This window comes from Fringilla coelebs, assembly GCF_963513975.1.
Source record: "Fringilla coelebs genome assembly, chromosome: 13".
NCBI classification, from domain to species: Eukaryota; Metazoa; Chordata; class Aves; order Passeriformes; family Fringillidae; genus Fringilla; species Fringilla coelebs.
The window spans coordinates 22233949-22253046 of NC_140039.1; the positions used below are offsets into that span (position 1 = coordinate 22233949).

Consider the following 19098-nt stretch of genomic DNA (forward strand, 5'->3'; position numbering starts at 1 on the left):
TTTATTCTTCAAAACAGGTAATATTGCATAGTCTTCGCACATTTTAAAATATTAATTAAAAATTAAACAATATTGTAACTAAAAAGTTCAAAATATCTGGGAAGCATTCAGATCAGTGCTTAAATTCATTCAAAAGCAAACCATTCAAATGGAGTCCATTTACCCAAGAGCTTGAAATGCAGGTATGGACCTAGCCCAGTGCATAGAGAGGAAAAGGAGTCGTGATGCTGACTCACAGATGTAGTGTACATTAAGGTACTCTGGCATCGGACTGGGCATTGTCAGCTGCAAAAAATAAAAGGACAGTACAACACATATAGTTCAGACATAAACTAGTTTTTATCATCGGTGAAATAACCAGCAAAAACATTCAAACTACTCTCAGAGTCCATCACAATCAACAGTGTGACAAGAAGTTGTCAAAGGAAAATTGTATTAAATAATTCATTACTACTGGCAAGGAATGTAAATTGGGAATATGAGACAAGAAGTTATGTAGGAGCTCATACATCTTAAGCATTAGTTTGTTTAGTAAGACATTTAAAGAAGCACCTACCTTAAACGTGACGTGTGTATCTGTAAGTAGGGGTCCCTCGACTTCAATAATTGGTGTTGACTGATCTCTACTGATTACATGAATATTCCCTCCTCCTGTAGGATCCATCCCATCTGCCAAGTTGTGAGCTGTTGTACCATCTGTGGTATTAAGTGCTTTAGCCAAAGTATCAAATGCCCTAAAAAATAAAAAAATAAGCCAACAATGAAAGAGTGCTTCCTTAGATCTTAAAAAATTCATAGTGCTCAAATTAAATGCTATGAAATATTTCCACTTAGAGGCAACATGCACAAGAACTCTAGGATGACACAAGGTCAGACATTTCATTACAATTTGGTCCCTCTGTGCCCTTTGGGCATTAATAAAAAAAAAAAAAAAAGGCACCTACATATTGCTCCTAAAAGATCTCCCCTGTAAGGGAAGGATTTTATACTGCAAATCCTACTCTGATAGTTTTATACTAGCATTTGTACTAGTAAAGGAGCCTTGTGCTGTGCTGGTTGTGGCTGGGATAGAGTTAATTTTCTTCACTGTAGCTAGTATGGGGCTATATTTTGGATATGTACTCAAAACAATGCTGATAATATAGAGATGTTTTTGTTATGCATAGCAGTGCTTGCACAAAGGCCTTTTCTGCTTCTTGTCCTCCCTTCAGTGAGGAAGCTGGGTGTGCATAAGAAGTTTGGAGGTAAAACATCCAGGACAGCTAACCCCAACTGATACAAGGATTATTCTATACTTCGTGATGTCACACTTATATAAAGAAGGGAGGAGGAAGAGGAAGTGAGGGGATCTTTGAAGTGAGAGCATTTGTCTTTGGAAGTAACTGTTACACATGCTGGAGCTCTGCTATCCTGAAGGTTGCTGAACACCTGACTGCCCATGGAAGGTAGTGAATTAATTTCTTTACTTTGCTTGTGTGTGTGTCTTTTGCTTCACCTATTAAACTTTCTCTCAACCCACAAGTTTTCTCACTTTTACCCTTCAGATTCTATTGCCAGTCCCACTGGACTGAGGGAGCAGCTGTGAGAAGCTTAGTTGTCCGCTGGGCATGTCCTCTTGCACTTAGCATTCACTATTCCCCCTTCTCACAGATTCGGTGAGGCTTACAGACCAGATATATTCTGAAGAACAAAGTCCCTCCCCTTGTCCCCACCCCTGATCTCCAGCTTGTTGGGACAGTGGAGAACAGTGTGGTTTTCCTCTAGACAACATGCCTGAATTTCCTTTCCCTTAAGATGAAATACGGGCAGGCACTCCTGATCTCCCAGTATACATAGAGCCTTAAAGGTCTTATGACAGTAACACAAGAGAGACTGGTCCCTAGTCTTCTTTATACTCAAGCTGTTGCTGGATCATTACCCAAATAGATCACTGTCAATTCTCTTTGGATTAATAGCGCTTAAATGTAAAGAAGAATTTTGTGTTCAAATTTCATATCAGTGGAAATTATTATGGTATAGTGCTTCTTTGCCATTTTTTTAGTTAAGATTTTTTTGGGGGAGAGGTATTTTTATGAATTTTTTTCTGCTTTAAAGAAGGAGTAAGAGGTTGACATAAGCTGACATTGCAGTGTCAAGTATTTTAAAATATTAATTCATTTCACTTGAAGAGTTTGAATGAAAGACTTAGCAGCCTTAATTAATAGAAATAAAGGAGCATTTTTCCTTCTCTGGGTACAGTATCTTGTTTTTCTCATGTGTGGAACTATCCATTATATTTCCTTTAAACCCAGCCAGCCCAGATGGACATTAATTATTGTCCTTCTCGCTCTTGCGCTTTCTCTCTCTCCCACCAGAGAGATGTTTTTCAGTCAGTGTAATGGGCAGATTGGTCTGGTATTTGTTTACTGTCCGGGGCATTTCTGTGTAAATCATTTTTCTTATACCTTTTGTTATTAATGTTGTGGCTATTACTGTTTCATTTTGCTGTTACTTTTGTTTGCTACTGGAAACATTGCCTTTTCCAGTAAATTGTTCCTATTTCAACCTGTGATCTCTGTCTTTTGTGCCTCTGACTGGAGACGGAGGGGGAGGAAGTAGCAGCATAGTTTAAGTGTGAACATTAAATTGGAGAATACCATTCTTATACCACGACAGTTAAGCTCCTCCTAAAAATCTTCTTTTCGAGAAACAGTGGACAGCTTTGAGTCCAAATATTTTGTCATATTAACCTATACTGCTAAATTCAATCATTCTCCTTCCCCACACAAAAAACACAACCAAAAACATCCAACAAAAAAAAATCCCAGCCTTGCAAATCTCAAGTCGTGCTGGAAATTTTAATATTCCAGGCTCCTTTTTCATATCTTTTTCATTAAGAAAAGAAAGACTTCAAACACTTTCTAAATCTACATTACCAGAGATTTTATGGCAGCACAATCTCAAAAATAAATCTGCTGTAATACAGACTCTTAAAGCGCAGGGCTTAGGGCACAAGCATTGCACAGGAGAAGCTTACATAAAACACACCTGTGAAATAAAATGGCACTGAAATGTTGCTATTCTCAGTGTCTTTCAAGGTCACAAACTAGTCATTGATTATTCTTCTGAGAACCGAATCTGGTCTAGCTTTAGAACACTACATTTGTAACACAGGACACAGTTCTTCACAAGAGGGCAAGAGCCAAAACTGATTTCTGAAGAGCTGGTATTTTGTTTCAAAGTAGGGGCAATCTGGCAATCTATACTATGTCTGGTGTAACAATGGCAAATTCCTTTAATGAATAAGTGCAAGGATACACCACATAGAACACAAATTACTAAATAAGATGTAAATATAAATACATACCGTGTAATCTCACTTGCAGATTGCTCTTCTTGCTGAACTTCAGAAGTATCTCCATTATTTAGTGACTCACTGAGATTAGCAAGAGATGTTACAACATTTGCTAGTGTTCCTAAGGCACCCTGGCTTGTTTCAGCCTAAAAAGGAAACACTGTATTAGTAAATCAAAATTATAGTTAATATATCATAATATATAATATATCATAATATATATATATATCATATATAATATATCATGATATATATATATTATATATATCATAATATATAATATATCATATATAATTTCCTCCTCATTTTCAATCTTTTTGTTCCTTTTCCCCTATGTTCCTTTCCCCCTTTTCCTTATTCCTGAATGCCAGGAAGGACAATGGTTCTCAATTATCTTTAAATCCTATTCTAATTATCAATCCTAGTCCCAGATGAGACATCATACTGAGAACTACCTGTGGCTAACCTTTTGCAGAAATATGCTTGCCAAAAGAAACCACAATCCTATTGATCAATTTATTATATCCATTTATACGGTTCTTCACACTTAGCAAAACCTTATCTTCTCAAGAGCAACAACTATTTGAGACTATGTGCAATAGGTAAAGTAATCTGAACAAATTAATAGATATCTCAGAACTGAAGTGAGCCAGTAATACCTTGGAATCAGCAGCTAGGAGGACTGTACCATCATCCCTGATCAAAGGCTGCTGAATATTCACAAGCATTCCTGGATCAAGAAGACCGGCTGACCTGTTCAAAAGCATAAGACATCTGATGATCAACAGTATTTTCCATTAATAAGAAGAAAGTGTAACAACTTATGAGAGCATAAAAAGAATTACCAGTTTTTAAATAAACAATTTAGTGAAGCTTACAGTTTATTTAACAAGACTTAAGTCTTTCTGAAACAGTTCCCGAACAGTAGCTGGAAAGACAGAAAGACTGAAAGATCTTATAATCTCCAGTGCAAAAACAATGACAACTTCCCAAATATCTTCTCATTTACTTTTTGTTCTGGTTTGGTCTGCTTTACAGAAAGCTGTTGTCGTCTCATGCTCTCAGAAGTCACCTAGTAGCTTTAGTTTTATCTTAGACTTTGGAGGAAGGCATAACTGTATTCCAAGCAAGATACTGGCCAGCACTAGATAGAAGTCATAAAAATATTTTTTACATTCCAAAATATAGTCAGAAACAGTCACGTAATCAAAGCCTGCATAAAATCTCTGCTGCCTTTACTTCTGCTGCTTTTTTGACCAAATATCCTTCCCCTCTCCTGTATCTAATTAAGGGAGACAGTGGAAAGTCTTTGCAGTCAGCAAGAAGTTTACTTGCTACTTCTTGATGCGATGCTCCAAGTGTCCATAACACAATACCAACGCACGCAGCACAGGTGCAAGGCTGCAGGACATTACAGTACAAGGGGTCTGGCACTAACAGCTATCATTGTGAACAAGCACAGGCAGCAAATTATCGTGCATTATGCAAATCTGAATCCTACATAAATAACAGTGGTTCTTATGACTATAGTAGTGTTTATAGGTCTGTAATGGATCTGTAGCTCAAGGAAATTTTTAAGCAAATGTCTCTGTGAGTACTTCTTTCAAACTAGAACGCTGAAAAACAATTCTCCAAGAAACCTGAGGCCCAAACTTCCTAACTGCAGTGTCATTTGTTCAACAAGGAATATGTATATGAAAAATTAAACACACACACTTCCCCCCATATGAAAACTGAATAAAAATATCCAATTCTTTACATAGTCTTCAACCATTCATAAACTACAGCTTTAAAAATGTCATATTTAACCTAGACTTTTTTTATTCTATTCAGAAAAAAAAAAAAAGAAATCTTGCCTTTGCTTGTAATGATGTGCATTTTCACACCCACTGCCGAAGGAGACACCTGAAAGTGCAGGAACTGCTACAGCAGCAGGGTACAGGAACCACCTTGGAGTATCTTCCATATAGTCAAAGGAAGCTGCTGTTTTGCTGTTGTTGAAACCAGTCTCTTGGGATGTGAATCAGCAGTCGCTGAGTCTCCCTAACTAGTGTCTTTAGGAGAAGGAAGCTTGAGCCTGCCATTTGCAGATCTGATTTCAGAGAAGTGCTAACTCAAATGTATCACAGCATTATCCGACATGCTTTCGGCTTGAATATCATTCAGTTGCTCTGCATTTCTCTGACCTGGCTGGCCTAGAGCCAGCTCTGAACTGGAAACCACATACCTATATGTGGTTTTATGCAGACATAAAAACTTTCATGAGAAGCAGAACCTACATTGGCCTTGGTAATGGAAACAGATGATGTGTGCATTCAAGCTCTTTTCTGTTCCCTCTAAGAGCAGAGGGGAGAAAGAATATAGGTGTGACTGCAAAGTAATATGCACAAATAACGTGAAAGAAGATACGTGGAGCTGAGGTACGCACCGTGTCCCATCTTTATCTGCCACAAATGTGGGAGTCGCTATTAGAGGGCTTCGAAGATCTTTTCTTATATAGATTTTTTCAGTAGAAGCTGCACAGTTGGTTGGTTTTTCACGTTGCACATCAAAAGGCTTTCTTTCACTTTGAACCGCTACATAAAGATAGAAACATACAGATTTGAAAGGAAATATTTCAAACAAAAAATACAAAAAGTAAGTAAAATTCCTGCGGTTATGATAGTGTACCAGCTCAGTTGAAAACTGGAAATTTAATACCAAGAGTGAAGAAACACAGGCTCCAATGTTACTATATCTGTGAGTATGTGTATTTTTACATATACTTTTAACTAAGAAAGTCACAGATTGATCTTTTGCTTCAAGTTTTGCTGATCGAGAATAAAATATTGCTCTTTTTTGGCATTTGATAACATGGAAGATTCTACAGATTGTGTTTTCAATTTGTATTTTTTTCACAGGCACAGCTATATCTAAATGTTAGACAGATTCCTATTCTGGATGACACAAAACAATGCAAACCCAAAAGGAACCCTGAAAAAGTCAAGAGAGGCAAGTTACCTCAGAGATGCAGGTTAATTCCTTGAGAGGATACTCTCTGCATGACATACACTTCACTCCCAGCCATTAATTCCTCCCAGTTAGGGAAGAGTGTTCCAAAACTAACCCCTTCATAATCTACATTTATACTTGAGAATTGAAACAAACTAATTTCAGTCACTGAAGTTTTGAACAACTGTAGCAAATTTTTTAATGAATAAGGAAAAAAGAGCAAGAAGCAGTTACTTTGTAACTTTTAAAGAAAGTGAAAAGTGCATCTTTATTATATTAAAATACTATTATTTAACATACTACAGAAAGTTATCCTTACAAACAGCAAGAGTTAGTTCCTGGTTTTATTTTTACTATTGCTATTACTATTAGCAAAATTTAGGGGCTTCCAAGTTGACATATCAAATTTAATGGCTTGGTGAATACATATAAATTAATCAGAGGCCTGATCCAAAGCCAATGAAGTCAATAAACAAATACCCTAATCATATTGGAATAAGAAAGGTTTACTCTCTGGAACTGCAGCAGTTTTTCTTGTACAAGCATCTCATCTTATATTCAGCACATTGTGCATAAAGCAGCAGAATCATCACAACAGTTCTGGAGTTTCAGAGTGCAAATACAACAATTATATTCCTATTTACAGCTTAAAGTTCTGCCTCCCTTGAACTCAGTGATGGGAACTAATCCTGCTTAGATCACATCACAAAACAACCTTGTAATTGTTTCACATAGTGCTAAATTAAAGAAAGGTTATATAAACTAAAAACAAAAATATATTGAAACAAGTGTTTGGCTGCTCACACTGGAAATGTATGAAGTACTACATACAAACAGGAAAGCATATTTTAAAACATATGACAGTTTGTACAATGCCTCATAAAGCACTGCTCACAAATTATCAAATTAACATGAATACGAAAAAAAGAGACTATTTTCTATCACTGGCTGAAAAAGCCACAAAAATAAACTGGAAGGAAAGCAGATTCTCAAAACAGAATATTAAACTTAGATTCATGTCAATCCATGTCAAAATATTTTCTGTTACAAACATACACTGTGTTTGGCACATGCATTGTAAGTGAGGCTGTAACTGGGCTCCTCAAAGACAATGGTACTTGGAGATGTGGTTCAGAACAAACCACTGCTGCACCTCAGACATAAAATGGTGATGAAAAAAAGGTGCACTAGATGCTGCCAAAGCATTCTGTTTCCTTCAAGCAACATATACCAAAACAGAGAGAACACACTAACAAGTGGTAGTTATTTGGTAGGCACAATATCCCATTGAGTACTTAACACTCACATTCCATTTTCATGCCCATCTCTAGACATTTCTTAAGCCTACAAAACTGGCATCGATTCCGATGGTGTTTATTGATGATACAGTCCTGGTTGCTACGACAACTGTAGGTCAAATTCTTCCTTACACTCCTTTTAAAGAAACCTTTGCATCCCTCACAACTGACAGCACCATAGTGACGACCTAGAAAACATATATATTATCAGTGGGAAATTACTTATATTTTAGCATAGAAATACTCATTTTAACCAAGTAAAACACTGTAAGTCACTCTTTAAATTTGTTTTGGATTTGGGCCAGCATTTTGGACCATGAAAGCATTACTACAGTCTCACAAGATATTTCTGGTTCACCTAATGTCAAGGGTTTTGGTGAGAGAGTGGAGAGAAGAGAGAAAGGCTCAGGCTATTTCTGAATGTGCAGTTGATGAAGGTGTAGTTCCCACTCTGTGTAAGTACAGATACAATTCTATCTGCTGTTACAGACTATAGGATACATTTAGAGAATACATCAGCTAAGAGCTCAAGTAATTCAGAAAACAAGTAATTTTACACCAAAATTTAGAATGCAATCTTATTTTAAATTTTCTGTCCATATTAATTCTGGTATTATTTTCATTTCATAAACACCTAAAGAAGTAAAAGAAAGTGAGAAAAAGAGATAGAAGGATGTCTTCACTCTGGGATGAAAGCACAGAACACCCCGTTGACTAATATAAAAATTGTATCTTAAGATTCCTTGTTATTGCATGGATCTGAAGCACTGAGGATTCACGTAATCTCTGCTTGCCTTGTTTTGTGATAGTAGAAGAACGAAATCTACCAGGAAGTGGTAAGTTTGTCAGAGAGCACTAAGAAGCATTTTCCTGGAGTAGTTAGACATTTTTAGGTGACATGTTTTTTTCGTGGTAGCACATCACTGTAGGGAACTTGACTACATGCTTTGAGCAGTCTTTTTCAATTACCAGGAGCAATTTAATAATTATTTTATCTTTAAGCCAATTTACCATATGCTTCAGTTCAAGGAGAAAACCTAATATTCTTTCAGGCAGAGTTTAGCTATTTTTTGTGTATAGATACAGAGTATATTTTTCCATTTAAAAACTCAATTACTTTTGCCATGAGCATAACTGAGATCAGTTAAAGCACATGAAAAATCATCTCTTCATCCCAGTCATCCTTTCAAGCAAGTTTCTTCAATACCGCTTTGTAGGCTTCCTTACCTGATGCTTTATCACCACAGACTACACAATATTCTACTACCTGGGGCCGCTGAACATCAGTTTTTCCTAGCAGACGTTCCACTGAAGCAGAGTCTGTCACTATCTAAAGCAAAATTCCAGAACAAAAAGATGTAATTAGCCAGATATAAAGGTAAGGAGTGTTGCCTATAGAACAAGATTGGTGTATCAGCTAAGAAGAGGGGACTGAATTTATAAATAAGTACAGCGTGTGGAATGAAATTAAGTAGTATAAAATGCAGTTTAATGAGAGTTCTTACTGACAATAGAGAGAATTTTGAAACAGTCATATCAAAACAAATTACAAATAAAACTGCTAGCTTTGTTCATTACAAATGTTTATTCACTTGTGCAATCAACAGTATTTTTCCCTTCTTGCAAATACTCTCAAGCAGCTGCTATACTTTAGCCAAAGACAGTTGGCTTTCAGTTACTGTTCCCATCTATCTCTTCTCTAGCTATTAGGGATGCGTGGTTCAGAGGGGATAGCTGGAGCTCAGATCTATCATAGAAACAGTTCAGCTTCCAAAGGCCTTGGATTCCAAAACTTCTGTTCTGAATATTCAATTTAACCAAGAAAAATTTAAAAACCCAACCCCCCTGTAATGTCAGATATCCTATTTAGCATGAAAAAAGAATTTTAGAAGACTTTTAATAACATTTTAAAAATATTTATGTAAAAGTTAGTCTTCTTCCTGTAAAATATTCTCTATTGTAACAGGAATAAGAGAGACCAGGCACTTTCTCATTTGTTTTATTCTTTTTTTTTAAGACTGCTCGGAAGAAATCTGAAATTTCACGAGAGGTAGATTATTGTTAGATCATTGGCTTTGCAAAGCTTCTGCTCATGTAGATTATGCTCAAGACCCACCAAAAAACATAACAGAGCTTTACTGCAATGTCTTGATACTGAATGTAAAGTACGAACTCATGTAAATTTGCTCAGGTGAGGTGTATCTCTGTATATCAGTGAATCTTAGACTGAGAAATCCTTGCACTTCTCACAAGCACTATCTTAAGGATTCCCTTACGTCTTTGGAACCTGAATGAGAACACACGACGAGGGATGATGAGTTGATGAGTGCAATGGAATACATGAGGTAGGTGAAGACTGAAGGATTTATGATTGAACAATGAAGCTTAAAATTAGTATGCCTGATCCATGTAATGAGAAAACTACTGCAATTGGTCTTAAAGCAATTTAGACTTAATTTAGAGACAAACAAACAAACAAACAAAAAAAAAAAACCCCAACAACTTCCCCCCACTCAAAAAAAAAAAAAATTCCATGGTTTATCTAAATTACGGTATTTACCTGAATTCTGCCAGGCACAATGTTGTCTGTGGTGGTAAAGATAAGCTGCTTGGCATTAGATGCCTCAGGTGCTGCCAAGATCACCTTTCCTGCACCAGTTCCATCTGGACTAGCTAAAATGAACTGTTGCTTTGGAGACACAGCTGAATCCACTGCTGTCACTATTTGAATTTTCTGACCTGTTTGCTGATCTGTCACAATCTGTAAAACATTGAAGAAATTAGAGACCACCGTAAATTTTAGGTTTTAAAACCTTTCATTCCACCTCAGAATTATATCAGTAGAAAATTACAAAGAAGCTCTCTCAAAGTTTTCTTTATAAATATCACTAAGGAGATGTTCCCCACTTGACATTTACCAATGCATTTTTTACCTACATATTTTACACAAGATGTTACTGCCTAGAGTTATCACCAAAAGATGAAATCAGGCAGCCTTATTGTTTCACATGCCAATTCTCAAGATTCTCTTATGATGGAAGGTTTCTATTTCTGATACACTTGTCCGGTAGCATTATCTCTATTTTGCCTGGTAGAGTAACCGTATCAATATGCACAAGTATTTCATTAAATTTAATAAGTCCTATGTAATTTGCCATTGAATACATTCTGATACATTAATGACATCTTTTTATTATCTACCAGTAATAAAGTTCCACTGTGCACCATTTCTGAAAACCAACTTTATGCTAAATAGATTAATCTCCTACTGGCTCCTAAATAAGTGGAAGAGGAATCCACTTGGAGACAATCTCAGATTTCTGTTGACAATATCTCACCCTTTGCTGTGGCCAGGGCTCAGGAGATTTGCTGATGCAGGCAAGGTTTAACCTGTGTTAATACTCCTCACTGGCTATTATATACAGCCACCTAGTCAGCACCAATACTGAGGGAAAAAGAATTTTAGTTTTCACTAAAAATTACATTATCTCACAAGACTTAAAGGAACTATTCTATAGTCTTTAGCATGCTTTTGTATAAATCTAAGTAGGAGGAGAAGAAAAAAAGAAAATATATGATAGTTGGTTAATTATTGGATTTTTACCTGAATGCGTTGTGGTGAAGCTACGGAGGAGTCTGTGGAAATTATCTGGATACGCTGGGAAGGGCTGGTCATCACTGGAGATTCAGATAGCGAAGTCTGAACAGTCGGCACCTGTAAATAACATACAGAATTTTAATTCAGTGTTAAGATATTGAACACTGTTTAAAATACCTATATTTATAAAAGATCAGATAGCCCTATAGTTTAGAATCTAAATTTACTGGAAAGGTTACAGTCATTTAACCAACTTGGATTGGCTTTCAATGAATTATGAGAATATTTTCTTTTTCTAGAAATGGAATGAACCTGACAAAACCAAACCACCACTACCACCACCACTCTGCTCAAATGAATCACTGGGTAAGTACTGTATGATTCTTTAGCTTACTGAAATGCACAAATACTTTTTTCCACTCTGGATTATATACTTGTCTCATTTTTTTCTTCTGTAAGTAAAATGTTAAGTAGTTCCCCTTTTAATAATTTCAAAGTACTTTTAAATGACAGAGATTACCTTTCACATTGCTTCTGAATACTATTGTTTCTTTTCCTCTTCCATACCTTTCTAAACTACCAAACTATAATGCAAATTTAGTTCTGAATACTTAGCCTGAAGAACATCCCTTGCAAAGCCATTTTCAGAGCAAAAATGTTAAATGTTGAACTAAACATGGATGATAACATTTAGATTGGATATTGGGAAGAATTTCTTCCCTGGGAGGGTGGTGAGGCCCTGGTACAGGGTGCCCAGAGAAGCTGTGGCTGCCCTTCCATCCCTGGAAGTGTCCAAGGATGGACTGGACAGGGCTTGGAGCACCCTGGGACAGTGGAAGGTGTGCAAGCAGGGAGTTGGACTAGACAGTCTTGAAGGTCTCATCCAACCCAAACCATTCTATGAACCTGGCATCTGCAGTAATGCTACCAAAACTAGGATGGTCACAAGTTGTTTTTATCAAATCCTCTTCTAGACAATCTTGGAATTACATCAAAATTTTTACAGCTGGACAACATGACAGTTTCAATTTAGCTTGCTTTGAAAAATCTTTGTTTATTATACAGTAAAGTTAATTTATGACATAAAGAAAAACCGGTTTGGATAGCAAGGAACATGAACTACAGTCTCTTTGGGAAGCAGAGGTATTAAAATACACAAGACTTGATGAAACCATACCATTTACTCCCCTATTGCCTGTACCATAAGTAGTTCCACATACTGTAAAAGTGTAATCTAAATTAAACATACAATCTCCAATTATCTTTAATACAGGTCACAAAAGTTGCATGCTAAATGAGGAAAACAGACAGGAGAGATGTAGAAATAAGAGGTGTCTTCGAATTATTGGATGATTCAAAGTTTTCAGCTGCAGAAAACAAGATACCTAGGCGAGAAAATAGACTCCCAAAAATCCAGACTTTTAGAGGACACATTTAATTGATGATCTTGTCTTCCATGCCAAATTATTAACAAAGCTATGTGCCCTTTAAAAGATCTAAATTAGAGCAAGAAGGTCTTTTAAAACTCTTTTACAGTTGTTCAGCTGTAGAATCCTTAGACTTTCACTGATGCATCTTCAGACCTTACACCACAATGTACTGCAGGCAGCCTGGAAAAAAAGAATAGTCTATTCTTCTGTATTGTTCAAGGAGAAAGACAGACAAGACAGACGGACATAAGGTACCTGCATGGAAATTCTTTAAACATTTTGGAACTGAACAGCCACGTCGTTTTCTGGGTTTGCAAAGTATGTTTAACCTGAACCCCATATGGCACAATTTGAAGCCATTTCTTTTTGTCCCCCACCTGACTCCACCCTCCTGTCAGGGAGTTGTAGAGATTGAAAAGGTCCCCCCTGAGCCTTCTTTTCTCCAGGCCTAACAAACCCAGCTCCCTCAGCCACCCCTCAATGACTGACTCTCCAGACTCTTTTCCAGCTCCTTTGTTCTTTTCTGGACATGCTTCAGCACCTCAATGTCTTTCTTGCACTTCAGGGCCCAGAACTGACCCCAAGATTTGAGGTGTGGCATCACCAGTGTACAGTACTGAGCAACAGTCACTACTACCCTGGTCTTGTGGGCCATGCTGTTCTTGATCCAAGGCAGGATGCCACTAGCCTTCCTGTGTGACCTGGGCACACCCAGCTCACATTCAGCCACTGTCGACCAACACCTGCAGGTACTTTCCTGTTGAGTGGTTTTCCAGCCACCCTGCCCAAAGCCTGGAGTGCTGTGTGGGGTTGTGGTGACTCAACAGCAGGACCCATGGCCTTGCTGAACTTCACATTGTTGGCCTTGGCCTCAATCCCCTCATCTAGGTCATCCATAAAGATTTTAAAAGAGAACTGGGCCCAAAACAGCCCTAAGGACCCCCCTAGTGACTGAAGAGTGGATGTGGCACCACTCCCCACCACTCTCTGGCCCCAGTCACCCAGCCAGTTCTTAATCCCATGAAGATGCACCTGTCCAAGTTGTGGGCCACAGCCTCCCTGGAACAGTGCTGGGAGACAGCATCAAAGGCTCTGCAGAAACACAGGTAGGCACAATCACAGCCTTTACATCATCCACGAGGTGGGTCACCTCATCATAAAACAAGATCAGGTTGGACAGGCGGGACCTGCCTTTCCTAAACCCACGCTAGCTGCGCCTGATCCCCCGGTGTTGTGAGTGCCATGTGATCTCACATGGAAAAATAATTTAAAATTAGCAAAATTGAAAGGAAAATCCATCAGATTTCCTGTAGAGCATCTTTAGCTCTAAAAATTCATTCCACAACAAAACATTTTTATGAGGCTGCAGTGAAAGCTGACAAATGGATGAAAACAAAAAATATTTTTAAGATTTTCAAAAGTTAAATTTGTTAAAGTTGTGGTACATGAAGTTTTGAGAAAGTGACCAAGTACTTGACAAGTTTTACAACAATAAACTTATTAACAACAATAAACAACAAAATCCAGTGGACTTCCACAAGAAAAATTTCTGCAGCAAATTAATAACCTAGTTGCCTAAGTAGCATTAGTATTTTCTTCTAATTTCAGTAATTCCATAGCACAGAAACATGCTCACTATTGAAATTAAGCACTTTATTTGACAGAAAACACAATCATCTATTGTACGTCTCTCTAAAAATAGTATCCATATGTAATTACCTAGTGTATTTACAGCAGGAGTACACTGTAAATGTTAGGTCAACTAACTGTGATCTAGTGTAGAAGAAAGTATTGTTTGTATCTAGAATATAATTGTTTGGGCTCTCAAACCAGTAAGTATCCCTAGCAATAATTTCATATGCTGAAGTTTATAGAAATTAATAATGATTTGCCTTAAGTGACATAGAAAATCTGCACAAAGCTCAAGAAATACAAAGACACACTTAAACACATATGCATCTACCTTTTTCATCACTAAACTAAAAACAAGTATTTGGCAATTAGGTGCATTTTGAAGGCTGGCAAAATTAAATTTTGTTTCTTGTGTTTAAATTATTAATAATTTTTCTCTGTTTAAACATAAATGCATATTTACCTTATTTTTCTACCTTTTTCAGTTTCTAAATTTTAGTTGAAATCATATTAAACTTCCAGTAGATGGGTGTATATATATAAAATATAAATGTGTATATAAAATCAGTAGTTTGAAGTTAAGTTTCTCCAAGCATTTCATTATTTTATGTCACTAGAAATAAATAAGGTTTCTTCATAGGCATATAGTCATGTTTATACAGTAATTTACTGATTTGCCCATCATGTACATATGTATCTATGTGTGTTTGTAATAGCATATGTACATATATAAGAAATATTTGTCCTGACTAACCAAATTTTCAATACTTTCTGTAGCTTATTTCCCCCTCCCACACTGATTATAAAAGCACTATTATAAAAGCAGTATTTGAGAAATAAATTGAAGGAATAATCCATTGGCCACACAGAGAGAAATTTTTAAAGCCTCTAATCTTTTCTAACTTAAGTAGAAAAACATTTTCTATACTCACTCCAGTAAAAGCCAAAGTAATCGTATTGCTTGAAAACATTATGTGTTAACCAATTTCATAATTTCTATTCTCTTTCCTGTATTAACTAAAGCATAATTTAGCAATCACAGACCAAATATTTTTAACTGCACCCATACAACAACTGAAGAATTTCAATGAAAAATATGGTACCAAGTTTTACACCTGCAACTCAAATCAAATCAGAAAGATTTATTTTTCCATAGATATTTTTCCTAATGAGTAGCTTTAGCTATTAAATTAATAATAGGCTTTTACCAAAAATGTATATCCAAATATATTTCTTTCACAGGTGTAAGACACATAAAAAACGTTTCAATTATTCTCCTTGGAATTTGCTCTCCTGACCACTCCTAAGTGGTCGTTTGTAGGATGGCAGATAAAAGTCAAATTCGCCACTAGAAGAAGTCTAGTTTAACTGCCCTAATAGGATTCCAGTCAAGATCTTGTATAGCACATAAAAAGGCAACAATCATGGAGGAAACCGCAATTGGCACATCTGTATGCTAAAGAAAATCTCAGACCAGCTCTTATGGAACACCTCACACTTCTATTACACCAGCAGCTGTGCCACATCTGGCAACAGTCTTCAGTTCAAATGCTGCCCAACTGCCTAAACCAATCTCCTTACTCCCATTTACACTTTCTGTGAGATACCTCTCAGGCTCATGGTATGTCTAGGTCTTTCAACATTAACAGGAACTTGAGAAAAGCTGTATTTGAACCAAAAATTGTTTAAGAAGACTTTGCATCAAAACTCCATTTTGAAAAATCATCAGAAATGAGCAAGTGGCCAATGACAGCAATAAAATATTAAATATAAAGGGTCTTATGTCACACTTCATTAATTCTTAAAACAAAATAAAAACTTGTTCCATCAGAACAACAGTGCTTCCACTCTCCTTTTCCAGCACATTGTCTTCATCTGGAAGAAAATCTGAACTGCAGAACTACTTATGATGTAACATGTCAGAGATATCTGAAGAGGGTCGAGAAAATATTTTATGTGACAAAGATATGCAGTATTTTTTGAGCTCCATAGGAAAACATGCTTTCCAAAAGGCTCCAGACTTTGATAGTTTCCTATCAGGACACTGAGGGAACTGAAAGCAACTGAAAATTCTCCAGCAATGCAGCTGTCATAAACAAGATCCAGGAAGCACAGGGCTCAACAGTCACCTCATGTGACTCTCTCCCTGAAGCCTCTGACAGGAAAAAGGATGCACTGGGAATAGTTTGTGGCTGCCAGAGAGCTGGTCAAGGACAGTTTTAGCAACTACTAAAAATTATTCCTGGTTACACCAGAGCTGCTGTTGGAAAGATGAAATAGCCCTCATTTCCACCACCACACGTTCCCTCCCCTTCCTCCCCCCCACCCCGCCCACAGCAGCTCTGTTTAAAATTTCTTTAAATTTTGCATTAAAATAATAGGTACTACACAGGGAATGCACTTCCACTTTAAAAACAAACACATTTTTCTTAAACAGTATTCAAGTCAGCTCAAAGTTGGTGCTGGGACTGCACCTAGGCCACTTGCATATTGTACAGTGACAGTACTAAATAAATACTTCAGAAAAGCAGCATTACTTATTTTTGCATTAGGGCTGCTTAAGTATTTTTCCTGCTTTTCGAAAGCTCCTCAGGATGAGGAGAAACTGCTGAAATTTCCTCCAAATCTCCTAGCTGCTCTCTGTTCTTCAGTTTCATGAACTGTAAGTAATGGCAACTTCAAACACTAAAAATGGAACTCTCATCCAATCTGTTCAGAAATGGACAATTGGAAAAAAAATATTTAAAAAGCGACACAATATAAAGCACAAGGAAGCAAAAGCAGTGAAATAATTTGAAATCATTACAAGAACAATTCTTAAAAGTCCTAAAAATAGAATAAGTATAAAAATACATGCAACACTGGAGCACACTCAGCAACTTCTGTGAAACATTCCGTTTTATGAAAAAACTGATGAATTATTGCTCAAGAAAGAGAAACAATGTAGCCTACTTACATGGCAGTAAGGTTTGGTGCTTGGCATGGCAGCTCTCAATAAACCCATGCACTACATATGTGGCAGTTATGTTGAAAAAGTGATAGTGATATAGGTAAAGCTACTAATATTTGCATTAGGTTATTCAGGTTGCAACTTGTCTCTCACAGTTCATAGCCTGAAATTCAGTGCATCATCAATGACCCTCTTCTTCCATTTAATTTTCATTGATAAAAAATATGATAATCCAAAAGTCTCATTTTTTGAAGCCAGTGCCAAGTTTGATTCTACATTTTCTCTAAGATATAGTGAGTACAAATATAGAATTTTAGCATATTTAAAGAAAACTAGTTATGCATTTACCTGTAATAAAAACTATCTGACAGAAGACACAAATAGCAGGAAGCCAGCCATTCATAAAGAAATTATTCAGTATTAACATGGTCATAGTATTAATGAATTCCTAACAAGATAATGCTGCTTGCAACTGGTTTTCCATGAACAAAGTTTTCATGGTGTTACACAGTGGACAGGCATATCATTTAAGCAGCAGATGAATACTATAAAGAGATGAAGCCCTCTATTTACCCACCGGCCAGGAAGAAATCACAGAGCTTCATACACTCTTGAGATGGAGCGATCTCTCCAGTGGCAAGATACAACCATCACACTATGTTACCACGGTGCATTTCCTGCACGAGGAATTACAAACGTCACATATTTTATGTGCTTTAGATGTTACTACAGCAGCCAACCTCTACCAAAATAGTATAAAGTTTTCCATTACAGGTTTCTCTTTCCAAGTATATTTGGAAATATTTTTAAAAAAATGCAGCTTGCCAAATTCATATCTGGTACAGAAAACTAGAGTGAAAAATCTCTTGTTGGTTTTCACTGTGAAACTTAGGAAGTTTTTTGAAACTATTCCAAAATGTTAATTTCAGGACACTCACTAGGCCACTCACTGTTAAAAAGAATGAAATTTCTTTTAAAAAAATGTACTTCTAAGTAGGGAATCTCAAATCAACTTCTAAAAGCAGAATTAAACTTATATTTTCTTCTTTTATAGGACTCCTTCTTGAAGTAAAAATATTTTTAATATACATGTGTAATCTTAGCTCAATATTTATTAAATCCCTTAATTATGTAACCATACGAAAAATCACAGTAAACTTCAAGGATACTAAACCAAATAATTTTAATTCAGAGAAAAGATCTAGCTTATTTTTTGACTGAAGTTTGCATAGTGAGAGAGATAAATTATTTTCTATGGCCATGAACACTTGCAATTTGTGTTTATGAGTTGATTTAAACTCTTTAGCTGTTGAGCTTCCAAGCTTCAGTGAATATGCATCAAGACATCACTTAATATCACTTCAAGTAGGTTTTGTGCTTTTTTCTTTTAAATGTGGGCACAAAATATAAAAACTGACTTTAAGTTAACCGCCTTGCTGTAAATTCAGTATAGCACATAAGTAAAACAGGTAACTTCAAACAGTGTGGTGGGTCTAGATTACAATTCCAATTAGGTGCAGAAGCTTTCCATGTCCCAAATGGTCAACCGAATGATCAAATGACAAGAAATTTTGTTGTATTAATTTTTAAAACAATTCATAATACAGCCAAGTTTCTCTACAGCTCATGTTGAACTTTCTACTTACACTGTTAATATGGGGGCCACCAGAACGAAGTAAGGTGAACAAAACGTGTCCCAGTTGGACTGGTTTCATGCTTGTCCCCAAGTGTAAAGCAACACTTTTCTTTAAAGATCTTCTGCTCTGTTTATGCTTAATTGTAAACAGCAGGGACTCCCTAATAAGTTTTTAATTTCAAAATCTCATATACCAACTGTTGTGATATCATCTGTCACTCACCTCAGC

The 19098-nt window shown here is 36.5% G+C and overlaps 1 protein-coding gene across 2 annotated transcripts in view; it reads right to left on the reverse strand.

Moving 5' to 3' along the window:
• NR2C2 (nuclear receptor subfamily 2 group C member 2) overlaps positions 1–19098 on the reverse strand; it is a 39089-nt gene that overhangs the window by 15638 nt on the left and 4353 nt on the right. The window contains exons 1-10 of one of the 2 annotated variants that reach the window (XM_084214819.1): positions 17811–17899; positions 11228–11338; positions 10184–10384; positions 8851–8953; positions 7632–7811; positions 5763–5910; positions 3994–4087; positions 3347–3480; positions 557–734; positions 164–285 (exon numbers count right to left, since the gene is read on the reverse strand). In XM_084214819.1, the coding sequence (XP_084070945.1) occupies positions 164–285; positions 557–734; positions 3347–3480; positions 3994–4087; positions 5763–5910; positions 7632–7811; positions 8851–8953; positions 10184–10384; positions 11228–11299 (1232 nt within the window). In that variant the 5' untranslated portion in view covers positions 11300–11338; positions 17811–17899. Of the gene's footprint in view, positions 1–163; positions 286–556; positions 735–3346; positions 3481–3993; positions 4088–5762; positions 5911–7631; positions 7812–8850; positions 8954–10183; positions 10385–11227; positions 11339–17810; positions 17900–19098 lie in introns of those variants that run through there. The other variant, XM_084214820.1, reaches the window with a different exon arrangement.